The 18,149-nt window shown below is 44.2% G+C and overlaps 1 protein-coding gene across 1 annotated transcript in view; it reads right to left on the bottom strand.

Annotated features, from left to right (window-relative positions):
- The window catches only part of COLGALT2 (collagen beta(1-O)galactosyltransferase 2), a 106,556-nt gene extending 93,855 nt beyond the window's left edge, over positions 1 to 12,701 (bottom strand). Inside the window, exon 1 of the mRNA XM_026509210.4 lies at positions 12,413 to 12,701. Within this exon, the coding sequence (XP_026364995.3) occupies positions 12,413 to 12,675 (263 nt within the window). The 5' untranslated portion in view covers positions 12,676 to 12,701. The remainder of the gene's footprint in view (positions 1 to 12,412) is intronic.
- Positions 12,702 to 18,149: the final 5,448 nt, after the last annotated feature.

Raw genomic sequence — 18,149 nt, 5'->3', positions numbered from 1 at the left:
TGCAGGAGACCACACTCTCAGTGAACACCTTTGGGCACACTATACAACAGGGTGAAATACAATGAGCTTCAGAGAAGACTTAGATTTTTTCTTTTTAGGCTACCCCAAAAAGATCTGAGTTGAGGCAGAGGGTCCAGAAAACACCAATTGTGCAGAGCTACGATTCGCGAATGTTCTCCGGATATGGTCACTCCCATGAAGGGCATACTACTGTCAGATCAGGAAGGGATTCCAGAAAACTTCGCATCCGAAGGTTCTCAAGCCTGGCAGCATGTTGCCGCCCCTTGGGAAGTGTTTGTTTGTTTGTTTGTTTGTTTGTTTTAAAGATTTTATTTATTAATTTGATGGAGAGAGACAGCCAGCGAGAGAGGGAACATAAGCAGGGGGAGTGGGAGAGGAAGAAGCAGGCTCCTATCGGAGGAGCCTGATGTGGGACTCGATCCCAGAACGCTGGGATCACGCCCTGAGCTGAAGGCAGATGCTTAACGACTGCACCACCCAGGCGCCCCGGGAAGTTTTTAAAATATGTCACTTGCCCCGATCCTACCCCAGAAATTCAGACTTGAATGGTCTGGGGGTGGGGCCTGGGCATCAGTGTCTTTTCAGACTTCAGCAAATGATTCTAATAAGCAGCCACATTTGAGAAGCACAATTCTAGCAAATTCCTCTTTTGTTACAGGAGAGGAAACTGAGGCCCAGAGAGAATAAAGGGCTTGTACAAAATGACACAGCATAAGCAACACCTCTAGCCCTTTCACGAGGCAACACAAGTAACAAAACAATGATATATGCCCACCGCGGGAAAAACGGACGAGGCTGCTCTTGGCTGGGGCAACTGTCCCGGAGACACCCAGGTACAGCAAGCCACACCTTCCTCCCAGATGACTGTTATTTCTCGGTGGGAAGCACTAAATGATAGAACACAGCTCACATCTTTGAGAAGAAAAAGGACTAAAAAAGAAAATGGATGCGTAATTTGAGAACTTTTACAATGGAATTTTTCATAGACCTATCACCAAAAGAACACAGTAAAACAAGGATGTGGAACAGCAGGAGTTTAGAAACTGAGTTGAGATCTTCCCCAGAGAAGGCTGCCTGTGGGTGCGCTTATGATAATGCAGCTCCACGATGTTCGCACATAACTTTGCGCAGCAGCGCCCAACTCAGAACAATCCTCTGTACAGCGGACGAGAACTGTGTGAATTTCCAAAAAGTTAAATTTTAATTTCATAAGTAAGGAAGACCGCAGGCTTCGGGACTTTATAATATCATATAATTAAGGCCGAACGGCCAACTACTGGAAGCAGGCTAATTTCACAGATGGTTTATACATTTCACAAATGAGGGGAGGAGGTTTTCATGATGTGCCAAAGAAAAAAATCAAAGGTAAGAAAATTAATCACAAGCAACAAAGGAACCAAGCCTCGGGAATATGAGGACTGAAGTGGCTCAAATGACCACTTTTTATTGAAAGAAAATGCACTGATTTGATTTCCCTCCACTCTATTAAGAGATGTTCATCAGCAGACGTCTTTTCTTTTATGAAACGAAATGCTTGATGAGCTCAAGATGTGAGAGACACTGAACAAAGAGAAGGGGCTGAAGGAGTGTCATTTTATACTGAGCCCCAGGGCAAGGCACTCCGTAGAGTGGGTAGCGTGGGGCATTGCCTTTAAAACACAAAACAAAACATAACTTGTTTAAAAATAGCCACTGTTGGAGGGACTGAGACCACATGCACTTGACTCAATAAAAAACACAAAGGATGCGTACCTGGCAGAGCCTCTCCCTTGTAATCCTGTACTTTACTACTTCTCTTAATAAGAAAACCCTTTGGCCCTCTTGATTGCTTAAGCATCTGGATCCTGAGTTTCGAAGATTCCATAGTACGCCAACTTTCCAAGTTCTGAAAATCATATGGCCTGTGCCTTAGACGGATACACAGCCTTCAGTCCTTTCAGGAGGGCCCCCCCGCTCCACCCAGGGCTTTCTGGGAGGGAGCTCAGCCCTTGTAATTCCCAAACCCACACATACATCCAAATCATTTATATACAGGTTTAAGATACAGATTCCAGGCCACTCCCACAGGGCATCTGATTGAACATGGTTGTAAAGGGGCCCAGAAATCCACGTAACTATTAAAATCCCTAGGTGTTGTGGCCCCTGAACCAGTATTTAGGAACCACTAGTTAAAGCCCAGCAGCCTTCAACCAAAGGTCTGCAGAACAGTGATGAGGGCCATGTCCACTCATGGTCAATGAACTTGACCCGTGGGGGTGAGTCACTTTTAGGCCACCTCAACTACTAATTTCAACATGGTCACCTGGATTTAGCCACAGAGACCATCAGTGATGGCCAAATAAGTAAAAGGATGCACATAATATTTTTTTAGTCCATTGCTTTATACATTCATAGTTTATCTCAATAAAGAAAAATTTCTAGGATGAAAATCAATGTGCCCAATTAATCTTAAAGTCTAGCAAGACTGAGAAAAGGCAAAAAGATTTATAATTTTCTAAAATATTTTAGTATGCCAGCTGTTTCAAGCCTTCCATGCCAACCCCATAGAATCCATCTCAAACCCCAGACATGGTCTGACTGAATGCTCTCCCCCCAACCTAGCCCATGCTTCCAGCAGAGGGAATGCAGTACTATGGGGGCTGCATTAAGCTTACTGTTCAATGGTGTAGTGATGACATGAAAATTCCTGATTCCACTTGGCAGTAACTTTCCACTATCTTGGCGGGTCTCAGCCATAATCACTGTGGTGTGTGGAGCTTGAACAGATTATGGGGCTGGCTGGAAACCAAGAAACTAAAAAAGCAGTCCAGTGGTCCAGCAAGGGACTCCATGTCGGGAACACCACAGCCCCAAAAGTCCACGACCACATTTCTCACAGACATCCCAGTTCCAGTCTTAGTCTCCAGAAAATGTTGCCTTTCCCAAGACCCTGAAAAGCAGAAATTTCTCCCTTAACATGACTTTTTAGGGAAAATGCCAATCAATGTAACTTCATTATATCCCCTTTCTCAGAATCATCTCTACTCCTACGAGAATAGGAAGCTTGCCATAGCCCCCTCCCCTCCCCACCTCCAAAATATATATGATCACTCTTGAAAGAATGAGGAATGGAAAGAAAGAGTCCTACTTCCCTGTTGTCTAAAATGTAGGCACTTTTAGCTACCTTCATGATTTTCTTGTATTTGACTGCTGTCTTCGTCTGTTCTAACAGACTTAGGCTGCTATAAGAACACCCACAGACTGGGTGACTTATAAACAATAGGTTTTTCATAGCTCTGGGAGTTAGACATTCAAGATCAGGATACCAGCATGGTCAGGTTCCAGTGAAGACCAGAATGCAGTCTTCTCTCTGTGTCCTCACATGGTGGAAGGGGTAAGGAATCTCTCTGGAGCCTCTCATTCCAAGGGCATTAATCCCATTCATGAGAGCTCCACCCATATGACTTAAGCACCTCCCAAAGGCCCCGCTTCATAATACCACCATCTTTGGAGTTTAGGATTTCAACACATGAATTTTGAGGCAGGATGAGGGGAACGGGGGGGGAGGGGGTACAAACATTGAGACCATGACAGCAGCCAAAGTGGCAAAAGTTGCATTTTAAGGAACCTCCTCTCTCTAGTCTGACAAGTCCTTCAATAGACATTTAAATAATTCGACCTAGAGGGTAAAGAATTCTTCCAATGCAGCCAATTTATTACTTAAACCAGGTACTCATGAGAATGCTTTAACAACAGACCCGGCCCCACACTCAGCCTTCCACCATATTCTTAGGGCATATGCAGCCCAGGATCATTACTTATGTTATTATTTATATTTCCAAAATGCACATCTTCTAAGGGGTCTTGAAACATTAATCAGAAATTCTTGTGGGGGGGTGGAAGGGGTTATCTTTCATTATGTTTGCAGAGGAAGAAATCCCATTGGCCAAACCAACAAGTCAGGGACAGTCTTCAGCTTGATGAATTTGACAAACAACTAAAGTAATAACAATTGTTGCCGCAGTTAAATGAGATGTTTAACGAAGTCATAAGTTCAGCCCTGGCAGGATGTCACGAAGTTATTATTGGAAGTCTAAGTCTGAAAAGATTACTGTATGGTGCTCCTAGAGAGGAAAAGAAATACCCTCCAGACAGATCTAAGGTTTAATTCATGCAAGAGACTTGGCTAATGCCCCCAACCACAAACACTGCATTTTCCTGGATCTGAACAGCTGCATGTTCCAAGGAATTAATTACAGCCGCTCTATTTACATTCTGCATGGCTTTTCAATTATTACCTATAATGGGATTCTTTTTTACTTTTATGAACATTAACACACAGCTTTTCTACCAGTGGAATGGAGAGCCGAGGGAAAAGTAATATGATCTTTTACCACTAGGTCATTCGCTGGCAGCTTGCCAAGCCTGCTCGTTCTAGAAAGCTCGAGTCTTAGGGCTCCTGACGCTTCTGAGTAAGGGTCATCACCCAAATTTCTACAAGGGCCAGGCAAGCCACATCAAAGAGCCAGACGGCGGGGGCTAATAAAAATTGCACAGAGGATGGGCCTGATGGGGATGTGACTGCCTGGACAAAGGCCAGGGGACAGTGGCTACTCGGCCCCAACAATCACTGTTGTGTACAAATGCAGGCCTGGCGAGGCAGGTGCTGGTGTCACAGGCTTGTTCAGTTTGTGAAAAGTTATACATTTATGATATAAGCACTTTGGGGATGCATATTACACTTCATTCAAAAAGTGTTGTTTTGTTTATAATGGGCTTAGGGCTACATTTTCTAGGGGCCGGAGACACAAGGACAAGAGAACAGGATGAATGTAATCAAGGAAGTGTTTAGAGTAACCATCTGGAACGGGTGTTGTGTTAAACTGGCTTTTACTGAGCCATCCAGGGCATGAGTATGGGCTGGCAGAGTTCTAAAAAGCTGGGATTAGAGACATAGATTTTAAAACATCACACTTATGCAGAACAGGACATATAAAACACTCATATTTGGATTAACATTAAAAGAATATATGTACATGCATAGAAAGTTTCTAGAAGAATGTACAAGAAGCTGCTAACATTGGTTGTCTCCGGAGGGTGGCATAGAGTAGAAGGGAGATTTACTTTTTATCGTGTTTCTAGTCATCCTGTTTGAATCTTTATTATAGGAGGATATTACTATTTCAGTTGAAAAGAGAAAAAAATCAGGAAAGTTCTTAAAATAATTAAATTACTATTAAATAAATCTAGAAGGTCCCTAAGGGATTTCAGAATTTTTAAAATCAGTAATTTTTGATATGTTCACAGCATAAGTGCAGTGAGATGAACAAGTCACTCCTTTGAGAATAAAGATGTCAAGACATATACAAGAGACACATTTCATAATTCCTGGTGAATAATAGCTATAATTTAAACACATGTAGTGAACCGTCTTCAGAATATAGTAACTGGGGAATAGGACAAACAGCCATATTATAGGTTAATCAATTTTTGAATGATTATTTATTTGAGAGAGAAAGAGTGGGGGAGGGGCAGAGGGAGAGGGGGAGAGAGAGAGTCTTAAGCCGACTCCATGTTGATCACAGAGTCCCACTTAGGGTTCGATCCCATGACCCTGAGATCATGACCTGAGCCAAAACCAAGAGTCAGACACTTAACTGACTGCACCACCCAGGCACCCTGATCAATCTTTTTCAGACATTAACTCAACTGTATGCTCTGTTGTTACATTATTTAAAGAAATGTGCAGAAACAAGCCTTAGAATAGTCCTACTATTATCCCTACGTAAGCCTTATAATGGTTCTACTATACTGTGCCGAAGACTCGAAGACAGTGCCACACAGTGATATGACCCATGTGTACACTTAAGCGTGGAAAAAGGGCCGGAGCATAACCAGCAGCCTCCCCAGTTACAAAGCTCCCATTGTTCTTTCCTACGACCACCAGAGACAGTCAACGGAGAGGGCCACGAGAAGCCTGCTTCTGTACCTGGAGCCACAAAGGAGCTCAGTGGTAGGATCACCTGGAAAAAGTCACTGAAGACAAATCTGTAAAAACCAAACTCTGCTTAGAATAACTGGCATATGCCTTTAAACCATGAGTTATATTTGTTATAAAATAATCAAGGGGCATCTGGGTGGCTCAGTCGGTTAAGCACCCGACTCTTGATTTTGGATCAGGTCATGATCTCCGCGTTGGGCTCCATGCTCAGCATGGAGTCTCCTTGAAATCCTCTCTTTCCTTTCCCTCCCCTGACTCGTGCTAAATGAATGAAGGAAGGAAGGAAGGAACGAATGGACGAATGAATAAGTAAATAAATAAGTCTTAAAAAATAATCAACATTAAAACAGTCACACTGGGCTTAAAATCTAGAAATCTGTTATCTCATCCCAATACTTAGTCACTGTATAATATATGAGGGGAAAATCCTTTAATTGCCCTATGTTTTGGTTTCCCCATCCATGGACATCAGTTAATAAAATAGAACCAAGGGAATTTAGGCATCCTTTTATCAGTCATTTCGGTTTTTACCCAAAGGAAATACATAATTCTGAGGACCAATCATGCTTTGAAATTGGAGGGTGGCGACATGACTGATAGTTTTCTCCAACCATTTGGAAGAAGGTTGAGTTTAAAGATCAACTAAGTCTAAGACCAGTAATTAAAAAGGCTGAAAAACTGAAACTGTTTCACCAGTATGAACCCAAGATGCTGCAGCCACCATGCCTATGAATAGTGCTGCCTTATTCATTTGCTGCTTACAACACTTGATAAATTTCTTTCTTTTGCTATGTAGCTGTGATCATAGCAAGCGATCTGCATATTTATGTACAATTCACATAGTTAGTCTCACTCTGTACCTATGAAATCCACCAACACAAAGCTGAGTTCAGTAACTAGAAAGTGGCTAAGCTAAGTGATGAAATTATCAAGACAGCGGAAGGGAACCACTGAGTCCCTTGTGTCAGTCAAACAGAAGGGGCCATTCTTGTTTAGAAGAAACACTGGCACTCTTATCTTCCTAAGTTGGGTCAACTGACAGAAGCAAAAACTAGAACTAATTGGTCCTTTCTTGATCTTAAACAGACCATCTGTACTCAGTCTGGGACATTAGCTGCGTGGGTCACATCCTGGCTCCACCAGGCACTAGCCTTGTGACCTCAGGGAGGTTATTTAAATTCTCTGTGCCTCAATTGCCGTCTGTGTAAAGTGAGGAGAGTCATAGCACCACTCATCCAGGGTTGTTGTCAGGGTTAAATTAGTTATCTTATCAAAGTGTTTAGTTTTCATTAGTAAATGAATGTTAGTTTTCATTCTGCTAGTAATTTTTTTTTGTTGTTGGAAAGAAGATAGAGCGCCTTGTGAATATATTGTTTTGAAAATCTTCATTTGGAAAGAAAAAGGTAAAGGAGATGGGACCAAAAGGAAAAGATGGATAGGAAATAGCAACTATTGTCTATTTAGTAGCATTTACATAAAAGACATAGTCCATACATTATTTCATTTGTTTAAAAACTTGTTTTAAAAAAACTCTTGGAGGTAGGTGTTATTACTGGTTATTTCCAGATGAAGGAGCTGGGCTTGGTTAGAGGTTCCCTGATGTGCCCACAATCACACAGGAGATTCAAACCCTAGCATACCTGACTGTAAGCTTGGATACTCCCTCCTTGGTACTACTAAACCACCAGGCTGGGGAAAAAAATAAGAAAAGGAAGGTGGAAAAGTGAGGAAAACAGACTAATGGAGAGAAAGGGACCAAAGTATCATCTAGTTTTTCACCCAGGAGCTGAAACTTCTATCCATAGCGATAACATAAGCATCGAAAGTCAAGACTGTAATGATAAAATATAACATTGTTCTCCTTGCTGGTGCTGAAAACTATCACTAATAGTAGTTTGAAACATTTTATAAACACACTTACATTAGTGTGTCTAGTTAAACATTCACCAAAATGCCACTGGTTGAGCATGAAAAGTGGAGAAAAATCCAAGGTAATCCCCCAAACACTGCAGCAATGAAGCAGTGTGCACAAATGTCGGGATCGGCACCCCAGAACAAGTAGAAGCCCACCGATATTTATGTCGATGTCAACAGCAAACCATCTCTTGATTTAGAAAGCCATGCAATGGGGGCGCCTGGGTGGTGCAGTCCTTAAGCGTCTGCCTTCGGCTCAGGGCGTGATCCTGGCGTTCTGGGATCGAGCCCCACACCAGGCTCCTCCGCTGAGAGCCTGCTTCTTCCTCTCCCACTCCCCCTGCTTGTGTTCCCTCTCTCGCTGGCTGTCACTATCTCTGTCAAATAAATAAATAAAATCTTAAAAAAAAAAAAAAAAAAAAGAAAACCATACAATGGTTCCCAATGTAGTATGCTACTTTTCAAAACTCTACCAAATGAAATGCCCAATCGTTCTATAATTACATGGCAGTTACTGCCTTCTGACTACACAGACTCTGAATCCCCACTGTCTTCCCACAGGCAACAGTAGGCTCCAAGAGACAAACTGAATGCGTCTTCGGGGTCAAATGTTTTTCCTTGTGCCCTGCTCCGTTTTTCATTGCAACTTGGCACTGCTCCCCTTAATCACAGGTTGGGGAAGGGAGATGAGGTCAGCCTTCTCTCCGTTGCTAAGGCCACCGTTCATGGCTCCATTGAAGTAAAGTGCACCCACTGCACCCAAACGCTTCCCTTCATCTCGGCACAGCAGTGATTCCCATCAACTCAGTGCAAGTTTTAATTAGAACACAAAGAACATCTTAGTTCCTTATCACCATAATGATATTTGAAGGAAAACTATCTGCTTGATGGGGTTTTGAGATCAGACAGGTAAATGTGACAGGTATTCCCTCTGCCTGGTACAAAGTATTCTAAAACATAAACTTTCTTTAATTCAATCGAATCCAAATAAACTTAATGCTAACTGAGATAACTGTACTCATTCTCTGACAGTAAAAGTTTTGGGGGCAATTTATTGGTACTGACTACAAATGCAGTCCAGAACTTTCAGTGAGAAAAAACACATTACACCAATGGGAAGTCTGAATGTGCTCAATGAACCACACCTCTTACTCATACAGGAAAGAAGTCTTATCAGATGTTCCTCTAGCCAGTATCAGAGGTAAGCAGATGAATGAGAAGGATGAGTGTGCACAGAGCTCGGGAGACAAGATTAAATGGAAACTAGCAGCCCAGGCACTATATGCCACCTGGTTCTGTCGTGTAAAGTTCTGGGTAGCTAATGCCATTTTTGACATTGACCATCTTTGACATTAGTGTATGCTGGATTTGCAGAGTAGATACTAGTCAGTTTGGCGTCTCAGAATGTTGAGTAGAGCTTGAAACTGCCAGACTAAAAGGAAATACTTGGCAGGAGCTCTTCAAAGCTGTAGCATCCTAAATTGAGTTACCGCTTCCTCCTGGAGGGTAATATCCCATAACCTTCACAGCCAAATACTGGCCTAGTGCCAGTCTCAAAGTTAGCAGCTCCGGTGGTACAATGCAATGAGTTTGGAGATTCGCACTCAGTAAACCTGCCACCTGACAGGAAACTCTGGTTAATGTCCCAATGTCTTTTTCCCCCCTCACTGTTCCCTCTTTCTGGAACCCTTCTTACTTCCCAGGTTTTAGTGGATTCCTACTTGTCTTGCCAAACTGGGTTCCAGCTAAGTGTCACCTCTCCTCAAGAAGGCTTCCATGACCACATAACTACTCCACTCTGATCTAGAAGTCCTTTTGTCACTCCCTAAACCCTATAAATGCCATTCGGATCACCTTACACTGCCCAGTAAAAGGAGCCATATTTGTCTGTGAGAAGCCACACCTTACTCAACTTTTTTTTCAGCTGGACCCTAGCATAGTGTCTTGATCTCACAAAAGCTGGTCATTAGGAGTGTGGGCTTGCACAACCTCTCTGTGCCTCAGTTTTCTCCTCTGTAAAAGGGTATGATCACAGTACATACCTGATAGTGAATGTAAAGTGCTTAGAATAACTGTGAGCTCTTATTATTAAGCGTTTGTGAAATTAATAAGTGTAATCTTAAGTCAGTTACTTTAGATACAATGTCTTCTATAAAACGGAGATAAGTTTATTTCTTTACAGAGTGGTAGTAAGGATCAATTGAGATGACATAATTAATGAAAGTACTTTGAGAGCTGTAGAGGACTATTTTTAAACTGCCCTTTTGGTTATTATTACCTAATAAATGATATAAGGTTTCTAAACCAAAACTCAAAGAGGAGTCTTTAGTGGCTAATGCAGTGGTTGCCCAAGGCCTATTCAAACCTTGGGTTTTTTTCCTTAACTTTGCAACACTGGCCATAAGGGACAAGGTACAGTTGCATGCACTATTAACAAGGTTAAGGGAAAATAGTTCCCAAAAGTCAATGAAGAATTGGAATAGTAGCCATCTGGAAAGAACATCAACATCCACAAAATATGGGACATCCAGAGGGCTTAGGATGCATAATCACTGCTGCTTGATTCTGATCATATCATAACATCCATGGAATTCAAGAGCTGGAAAGAATTTTTGAAATCATTTCTTCCAATTCCTTCCTTTTACTGATGAGACAACTGATGTCTGTGGACCCCAAGCAACTGGCTCAAAGCCACATATCAAGCAAGTGGCGAACAACTTTCCTCCTAATTTGTAGCCTATAGGTTTATACAAATTTTGTTTGTAATATGTTGCCACCACTATTTTTATAGGGCGGACTTTAGGGACAAAGTTGGGTTCCGATCCCAGTTTTACATTTTTTAATTCTGTGACTTCAAGGGAGTTATTGAACTCACGAAGTCTCAGGTGCTTCATTAGTAAAATAGGGATCCTAGTATGTCTTTTAAAAGTTCACCCTATGATAGAAGAGAGGAATGTCTGTACATCAGGTAGCAAAACCTGGGCCTTGTGCCTGCTTCAGCCTTCACTGACTTCCTATGGTAACTTAAAACCAAACAATGTTCTTTTAAACCAAACAATGCATAAAGACCAAGACCATATTGTAAAACATCACTCTTGAAGAAAGCACCTAAGAACTGACATTTGTGAAATTTTCTTTGGTATTGAAGTGGTTAAAAAAAAATCCTTCTTCCTTCTGGTTTAAAATCTGGCTGCACCCCCGTTCTCCCTTTCCACATACCGTGCCTTTCACCGTGGCTGCCGTCACGTATGACGGGGTAATAGTAAAGCAGTGTATAGCACAGTGCGGCACTATATCTCATGTTTGCTTTCTCACCTCCGCACTTCCCCACCAGGTACCGTTAGGCTGCCAGTTCCAGCTCCTGCTCTATCCTCCCTTCTCTCGTTCTGCCCAACCGCGGCTTTAAGGATGCGTCTTGTCTGAGGACGGCTCCGTTTATCAACGCAAGATAGAAACTGCTCCGGAGTGACCTGGGCTCTGTCTTCCTCGGAGGACCAGCGTCCTCTTGTCCACGTTCCCGGTTGCCTATCTCCCGGGGCCAGCGTCTGCCTCTTCCTCCACAGGCCTCTTAGCGGCTCCCCTGACTACCAACGTTTCGCCCTCTGATACCCGCCTTTCTAAAAGGTGTGAGACTAGACCGAGTTCTCAAAGTTGGTGCGGGGGCAGCCACTCGCACTGATGTCCTGACCATCCCCGCAACAAACACACTACCAGGTGCGGGGCTCTAGACGGGGCAACAAAACTTGGTTGTCTGCCTTCTCGAAGGCAGCTCCGTCCCCAGGACACAGTACCCCCAGGGCACTCCGCGTGGTTTGCATCTGCGGCGAGGAATGAGCCCCAGGAGGATGCACCGGCGCGGACAGCCTGGAGCAGGCGGGGGCGACTGGGCCCACCATGGTTCCGCGGCTGGGAAGACAGCGTGGCCCCACCTAACTTCCAACTCTGAGTCCATATCCCCTCTCCACCCCCGAGCCCCCACCCCACCATCCCCGGGAGAACCCGGAGCCACTATTCTAGCCTCTGAGCTGGGAGAGCGGGAGCCGGGCACCGGGAAGCCAGGGAGTCTCACTGTCGGCCACCTCGCCACTCCGGAGCCCCCTGGCCAGCCACAGTTAGGCTTCACGCCGCGTCTGGAGGACTAGGCGGCGATGGGCACCCCTATTCCCTCACTCCAGGGCTAGGGGTAGGAGGCGGGAAAAAGGAAACCTCGCGAGTTGGAAGGGGCGCAGCTAGCCCTCTTGCGGGGTCCCCACAAGCCCTTCTCGGGGAAGGGGACGAGGCCACCGCGATCCACACCCCCACGCACGCCCCGGAGCTCGGCGCGGACTGGCCATCCCCATGGGCACCTCAGGCGCACCCAGCCCGGCGCGTCCTTCCCCAACGCGACCTCCGCATCCAGTCCGCCCGGGAGCGGCGCGGTCTGCCGGAGGTGTGCTCACCGTGCGCCCCGCGCGCCCCACGGTCCGGGGCCGGGCGGCCGCCGCCTCGCGCTCTTACCAGATGGCCATCCTGCTCTTGGGGTAGTCCAGCCGCTCCAGGCAGCCGAGGAAGTGCGGCAGCGCGTGCGCAGCGTTGCGGGCGAGGATGGCCACTAGCACCGTGGGTCTCTGCACCGGCGACTCGGGAAAAACCTGCGTCTCCTCTGCGTCGTGCTCCGAGTCGGGCTCCGCGGCAAAGCGCGCCCGGCAGCCGCGGCGGAGCAGAGCGGCGGACAGGAGCAGCAGCGAGCAGGCGAGGGTGGCGGCGCGGCGCGCAGCCATGTTCGGGGCCGCGGCGGGCGGCGGGAGACGGGCGGCCCGAGGGCGCAGAGGCCGGCTGCGAGGGCAGTACGGCGGACGCGGCTTCCCGGGCCGGCTGGCGCGCGCGCACTGGCACCGGGCCCTGCAGCCCGGGAGCCTCCCGCCGCCACCGCACCGCCCAGGCCCTGACGCGGGGAGCGCACCGAGGACTTGCCGCCGCCGCGCTCGCCTGGGGCTCCGGCTCGCCGACAGCCGCGGGGCGGGGGGGGGGTGCTGTCCGTCCCGAGTCCCGCGGAAAGTTCCTCTAGTCCAGGCTCAGCTTGTCCAGCTGAGGTCTGTGGCTTCCCCCGGAGCCGTGAGGTGTGGCCGTCGCTGCCAATGGGCGTGTGAGTGTGTGTGTGTGTGTGTGTGTGTGTGTGTGTGTACATAACGGTGCAACTCCGAGAAAATTTATTCTGCTTTTGCAAACCGCAGTCTAAAGTCCTTCACAGTGATGCAATGTATCCAGTTTTGCATAATGCACCTATTGACTAGACGGGTAGAGTTCTAAAATGGAAAGTCACCCAGCTATCCATGACCACGGTAAACATTTTTTTTAAACTTCCACAAAGGCAGAGTGTTTGCATTTCCCTATACACTCAATTTCTCTTGAAGTTCATCCTTGACTGAGTAGACCCCCATTACACCCAGCTCGGAGACTTGGAGAATTTGAGAGCCAGACTGAACCCTTGCAGTTAAAGGAAGCCCCTTACGGGACACTGTTCTGAAGCCCTCCTCCTCTCCCTTTCCCCACTAGGGTCCTGAGCTTCCTGACAGGATGGCATAAAAGACAAGCTTCATCTAAATGGTTTTATTTTTCCTTAATGACTCAAACTAACAAAGAGTAACAAATACAGGGAAAATTCCTACCTGTTGGAGTAGAAGAGGGAGAGATAAGGAAGAAGAGAAGAAGGGCTGAAGGAAGAGCACAATTAGCACATAGAATGAAATTGCTAGGATATTCTGCCACAGGATATTTACTCTTGAACATAATATAGAAAGCTAGCAATGAAATCTGGAGTTCCTTCTTTGTGGGATTGTGTAGCCTTTGATCTATCTATGTGCAGGTTGGGTTGGTACCACTGCATACTCATGATCTCCAACCCCAATTCGCCCTCAGCCCTGTCCCACAGATTTCTACTTCTTTTGTGTCCCTCCTTCTCTGCAACTATTAGAAGTCGTCATCACTCTCTTCCACCCCCTCACCTCCTCAGAAGAATATCACCTCCTTTACTATACTCCCTCAACAGCCTGTCTCTAATATCCTTACCAGTGCCCTCCTTACTTGCGGGCACCTATTGCCAACAGAGCTTTTGACCCCATCCTCTCTGTTCTCGTCTATGACTTTGCTTTGCTCCATCTTTATCTTTACTCTACCAAATCTGCAACTGGTTCCTCTCCACAAGCTCCTCCCCCTCAAGATAAAAACATAGTCCTCTCCTGCCCTTGAATAAAAACATTTGTTGTTTTCATCCTGTGTCTCCTTCTAGCAATCCCCTCTGTCTTGGCCAAGCTCCTTCAAAAAGGGGTCTACATTTGCTTTATCCACTTCTTCATCTCCCACCTCTCCTTCTTTACAGAGGCTGTTCTGGCAAAGCCACAGATGACCTCAGCATTGGAAGATTCAGTGACCCCTCTTCAGTTCTCACCATCCCGGACCTCTGTTTCTACTTGTGTTTGAGCTCCTTCACCAGGTGCCCCTTCACAATGTGCTACTCTTCTAGCACCATATAGTCTCTCAGCATAATTGCATCTTCCAAATCTATGCCTCCTGCTCTAACCTCTTCTCTAACATTTAAACTTTCATATCCAGTGGCCTACACACATTTCCTTCTCCTCCATCCTCCTTTGGAAACTGCCATTGCTATCCTGCGTATAAGCCACAGGGACTGTTGGACAGGGCCCTTTCCCTGGGATTAGGTGGGATTGATGGACAGTTGCTGGCATCCCTGGAGCCTAGTATTGGCAGAGTGTATTCAGTTTTCTGAATGTTCTCCTTGCTGATTACAAAAAGAACGTGTTAATCAGTTATGGCCTGGCAAAGAAAATGAGATTTTCCCTGGTCGTGGCAGATTGGTAAAATACACATTCTGAGAATGCATATTTTATTAATCATAACAGCAGGTGTAAAATATGGAAACAGTAGTTTATATGTGTGAGATGTAGTGTAGATTTCACTAGTCTGCAGACAAAGCAGAAGTAGATTCAAAACCACAATGACATATCACCTCACACCTATTAGAAGGACTATGATCAAAAAGACAATAGGTAACAAATGCTGTCAAGGATGTGGAGAAAAGGAAACAGTATACTGTTGGTGGGAATGTAAATCGAGATAGCCATTATGGAAAACAGTATGGAGGTTTCTCAAAAAATTAAAAACAGATCATATGATCTAGTGATTCCCCTTCTGGTTTTAGATGTGAAGGAAATGAAATGAGAGTCTCAAAAACATATCTGCAGCCACATGTTCATTGCAGCATTATCTATAATAACCAAGACATGAAAACCTAAATGTCTTTTCGTGGATGAATGAATAAAGAAAATGTGGCATATATATATATATATATATATATATATATATATATACACACACACACACACACACACACACACACACACACACACATAAAGAGAAGGAAGTCCCTTCATCTGTGACAACATGGGTGAACTTTGAGGGCATTATGCTAAGAGAAATACATCAAACAGAGAAATCTGTTATATGGATATTTGTGGAATCTAAAAAGCCAAACTCACAGAAACAGAGAGTAGAATGGTGGTTGCCACAATTGGGGAATGGGGGGAATGGGTGAAGTTGGTCAAATGGCACAACCATCTGTTTATCAGATGAATAAGTTCTGGGGATGTAACGTACAACATGGTGACTATAGTTAAGAATACTATATCATACGCTTGAAAGTTGCCAATAGAATAGATCTTAATGCAAGGTTGGTTTAACGTTTTAAAAATCAATCAAAAGATTTTACAAAATCCAATATGCAGTCTCAGCCATGTAGGAATAAAGCAGAACTCACCAATCTGATAAAGGCCATACGCAAAAACCTAACATCATACTTAATGGTGAAAGAATGAAAGTTTTCTTCCTAAGATCAACAACAAGACAAGAATGTCCTAACTTAACATTTCCATTCAATATTGTAGTGGATGTTTTAGATTGGTCAATAAAGTAGGAAGGGAGGGAGGGAGGGGGAGAGAAGGGAGGGAAAGAGGGAGGGAGTGAGGAAGGAGGGAGGGAAGGAAGGAGAAGGGGAGGGAAGAGAGGAGGCAGGAATAGAGGAAGGGATGGAAGCAAACGGAAGGGACATTTGAAACAAGCTAAGTATGTTGGCAGGCATATTTTAACATGAATCTGTAGGGTGGATTTAGTCCTTTTATGCCAATGGCTCCAAATTCAATGATTTATTGAAATGGATTTTACTAACAGGATAAAGAATATGTTGAAAGTGGAAAAAGAAAGAAAAAACTATCACAAATCCACTACCCCACCACAACCTCTGTTAAACATTTTGGGAAAGTTTTAATATGGTATTTTCAATTTGGATATTTTAAGTGTGGGTTTGTTCTCATTCCTGCTAGTGAAATTCAACACTTATATGTTGATAGCAAATGTGAATACATACCTAGAGACAGAGATGGGATGTTTTTTGGACCAAGAATTGCTTTTGATGCCTTTTCACATTTACAAAGCCACGTATTACTTAACACTGTATATACACAGCTCTTTACATATTTTATATACAGAAATTATCAATTTATTCTCCCTTTTAATCTAATTCTTAGAGACAGCTTAAAATAAAATATTTAATAAACATGGAATATATACCTTATCTATTTAATATATTATATATTTAAATACTACAAATAAAATCAAAGTCCATATACCCAGCACCCATCTTGAGGAACAGAACATGAGCAATCTACTTTGACACCCTCTGGGTGTCCCTTCCTGTCACAATACTCTGCTCTACTCCCCAGAGACAAGCACTAGACTGAATTTTGTATTAAGCAGTCTCTTAGTTTTATTTAGAACTTTACCTCCAGTGATGGTAAATTTTATGTGTCAATCTGCTAGGCTCAGTTACCCAGTACTGTCTTGGCCAAGCTCTGTCTTGGCCAAGCTCCTTCAAAAAGGGGTCTTGGCCAAGCTCCTTCAAAAAGGGGTCTACATTTGCTTTATCCACTTCTTCATCTCCCACCTCTCCTTCTTTACAGAGGCTGTTCTGGCAAAGCCACAGATGACCTCAGCATTGGAAGATTCAGTGACCCCTCTTCAGTTCTCACCATCCCGGACCTCTGTTTCTACTTGTGTTTGAGCTCCTTCACCAGGTGCCCCTTCACAATGTGCTACTCTTCTAGCACCATATAGTCTCTCAGCATAATTGCATCTTCCAAATCTATGCCTCCTGCTCTAACCTCTTCTCTAACATTTAAACTTTCATATCCAGTGGCCTACACACATTTCCTTCTCCTCCATCCTCCTTTGGAAACTGCCATTGCTATCCTGCGTATAAGCCACAGGGACTGTTGGACAGGGCCCTTTCCCTGGGATTAGGTGGGATTGATGGACAGTTGCTGGCATCCCTGGAGCCTAGTATTGGCAGAGTGTATTCAGTTTTCTGAATGTTCTCCTTGCTGATTACAAAAAGAACGTGTTAATCAGTTATGGCCTGGCAAAGAAAATGAGATTTTCCCTGGTCGTGGCAGATTGGTAAAATACACATTCTGAGAATGCATATTTTATTAATCATAACAGCAGGTGTAAAATATGGAAACAGTAGTTTATATGTGTGAGATGTAGTGTAGATTTCACTAGTCTGCAGACAAAGCAGAAGTAGATTCAAAACCACAATGACATATCACCTCACACCTATTAGAAGGACTATGATCAAAAAGACAATAGGTAACAAATGCTGTCAAGGATGTGGAGAAAAGGAAACAGTATACTGTTGGTGGGAATGTAAATCGAGATAGCCATTATGGAAAACAGTATGGAGGTTTCTCAAAAAATTAAAAACAGATCATATGATCTAGTGATTCCCCTTCTGGTTTTAGATGTGAAGGAAATGAAATGAGAGTCTCAAAAACATATCTGCAGCCACATGTTCATTGCAGCATTATCTATAATAGCCAAGACATGAAAACCTAAATGTCTTTTCGTGGATGAATGAATAAAGAAAATGTGGCATATATATATATATATATATATATATATATATATACACACACACACACACACACACACACACACACACACACACATATAAAGAGAAGGAAGTCCCTTCATCTGTGACAACATGGGTGAACTTTGAGGGCATTATGCTAAGAGAAATACATCAAACAGAGAAATCTGTTATATGGATATTTGTGGAATCTAAAAAGCCAAACTCACAGAAACAGAGAGTAGAATGGTGGTTGCCACAATTGGGGAATGGGGG

The sequence above is a fragment of the Ursus arctos genome, unplaced genomic scaffold, assembly GCF_023065955.2.
Source record: "Ursus arctos isolate Adak ecotype North America unplaced genomic scaffold, UrsArc2.0 scaffold_2, whole genome shotgun sequence".
NCBI lineage: Eukaryota > Metazoa > Chordata > Mammalia > Carnivora > Ursidae > Ursus > Ursus arctos.
Note: the sequence above shows the minus strand (reverse complement) of the source record. Positions and strands in the feature narration are given on the sequence as shown.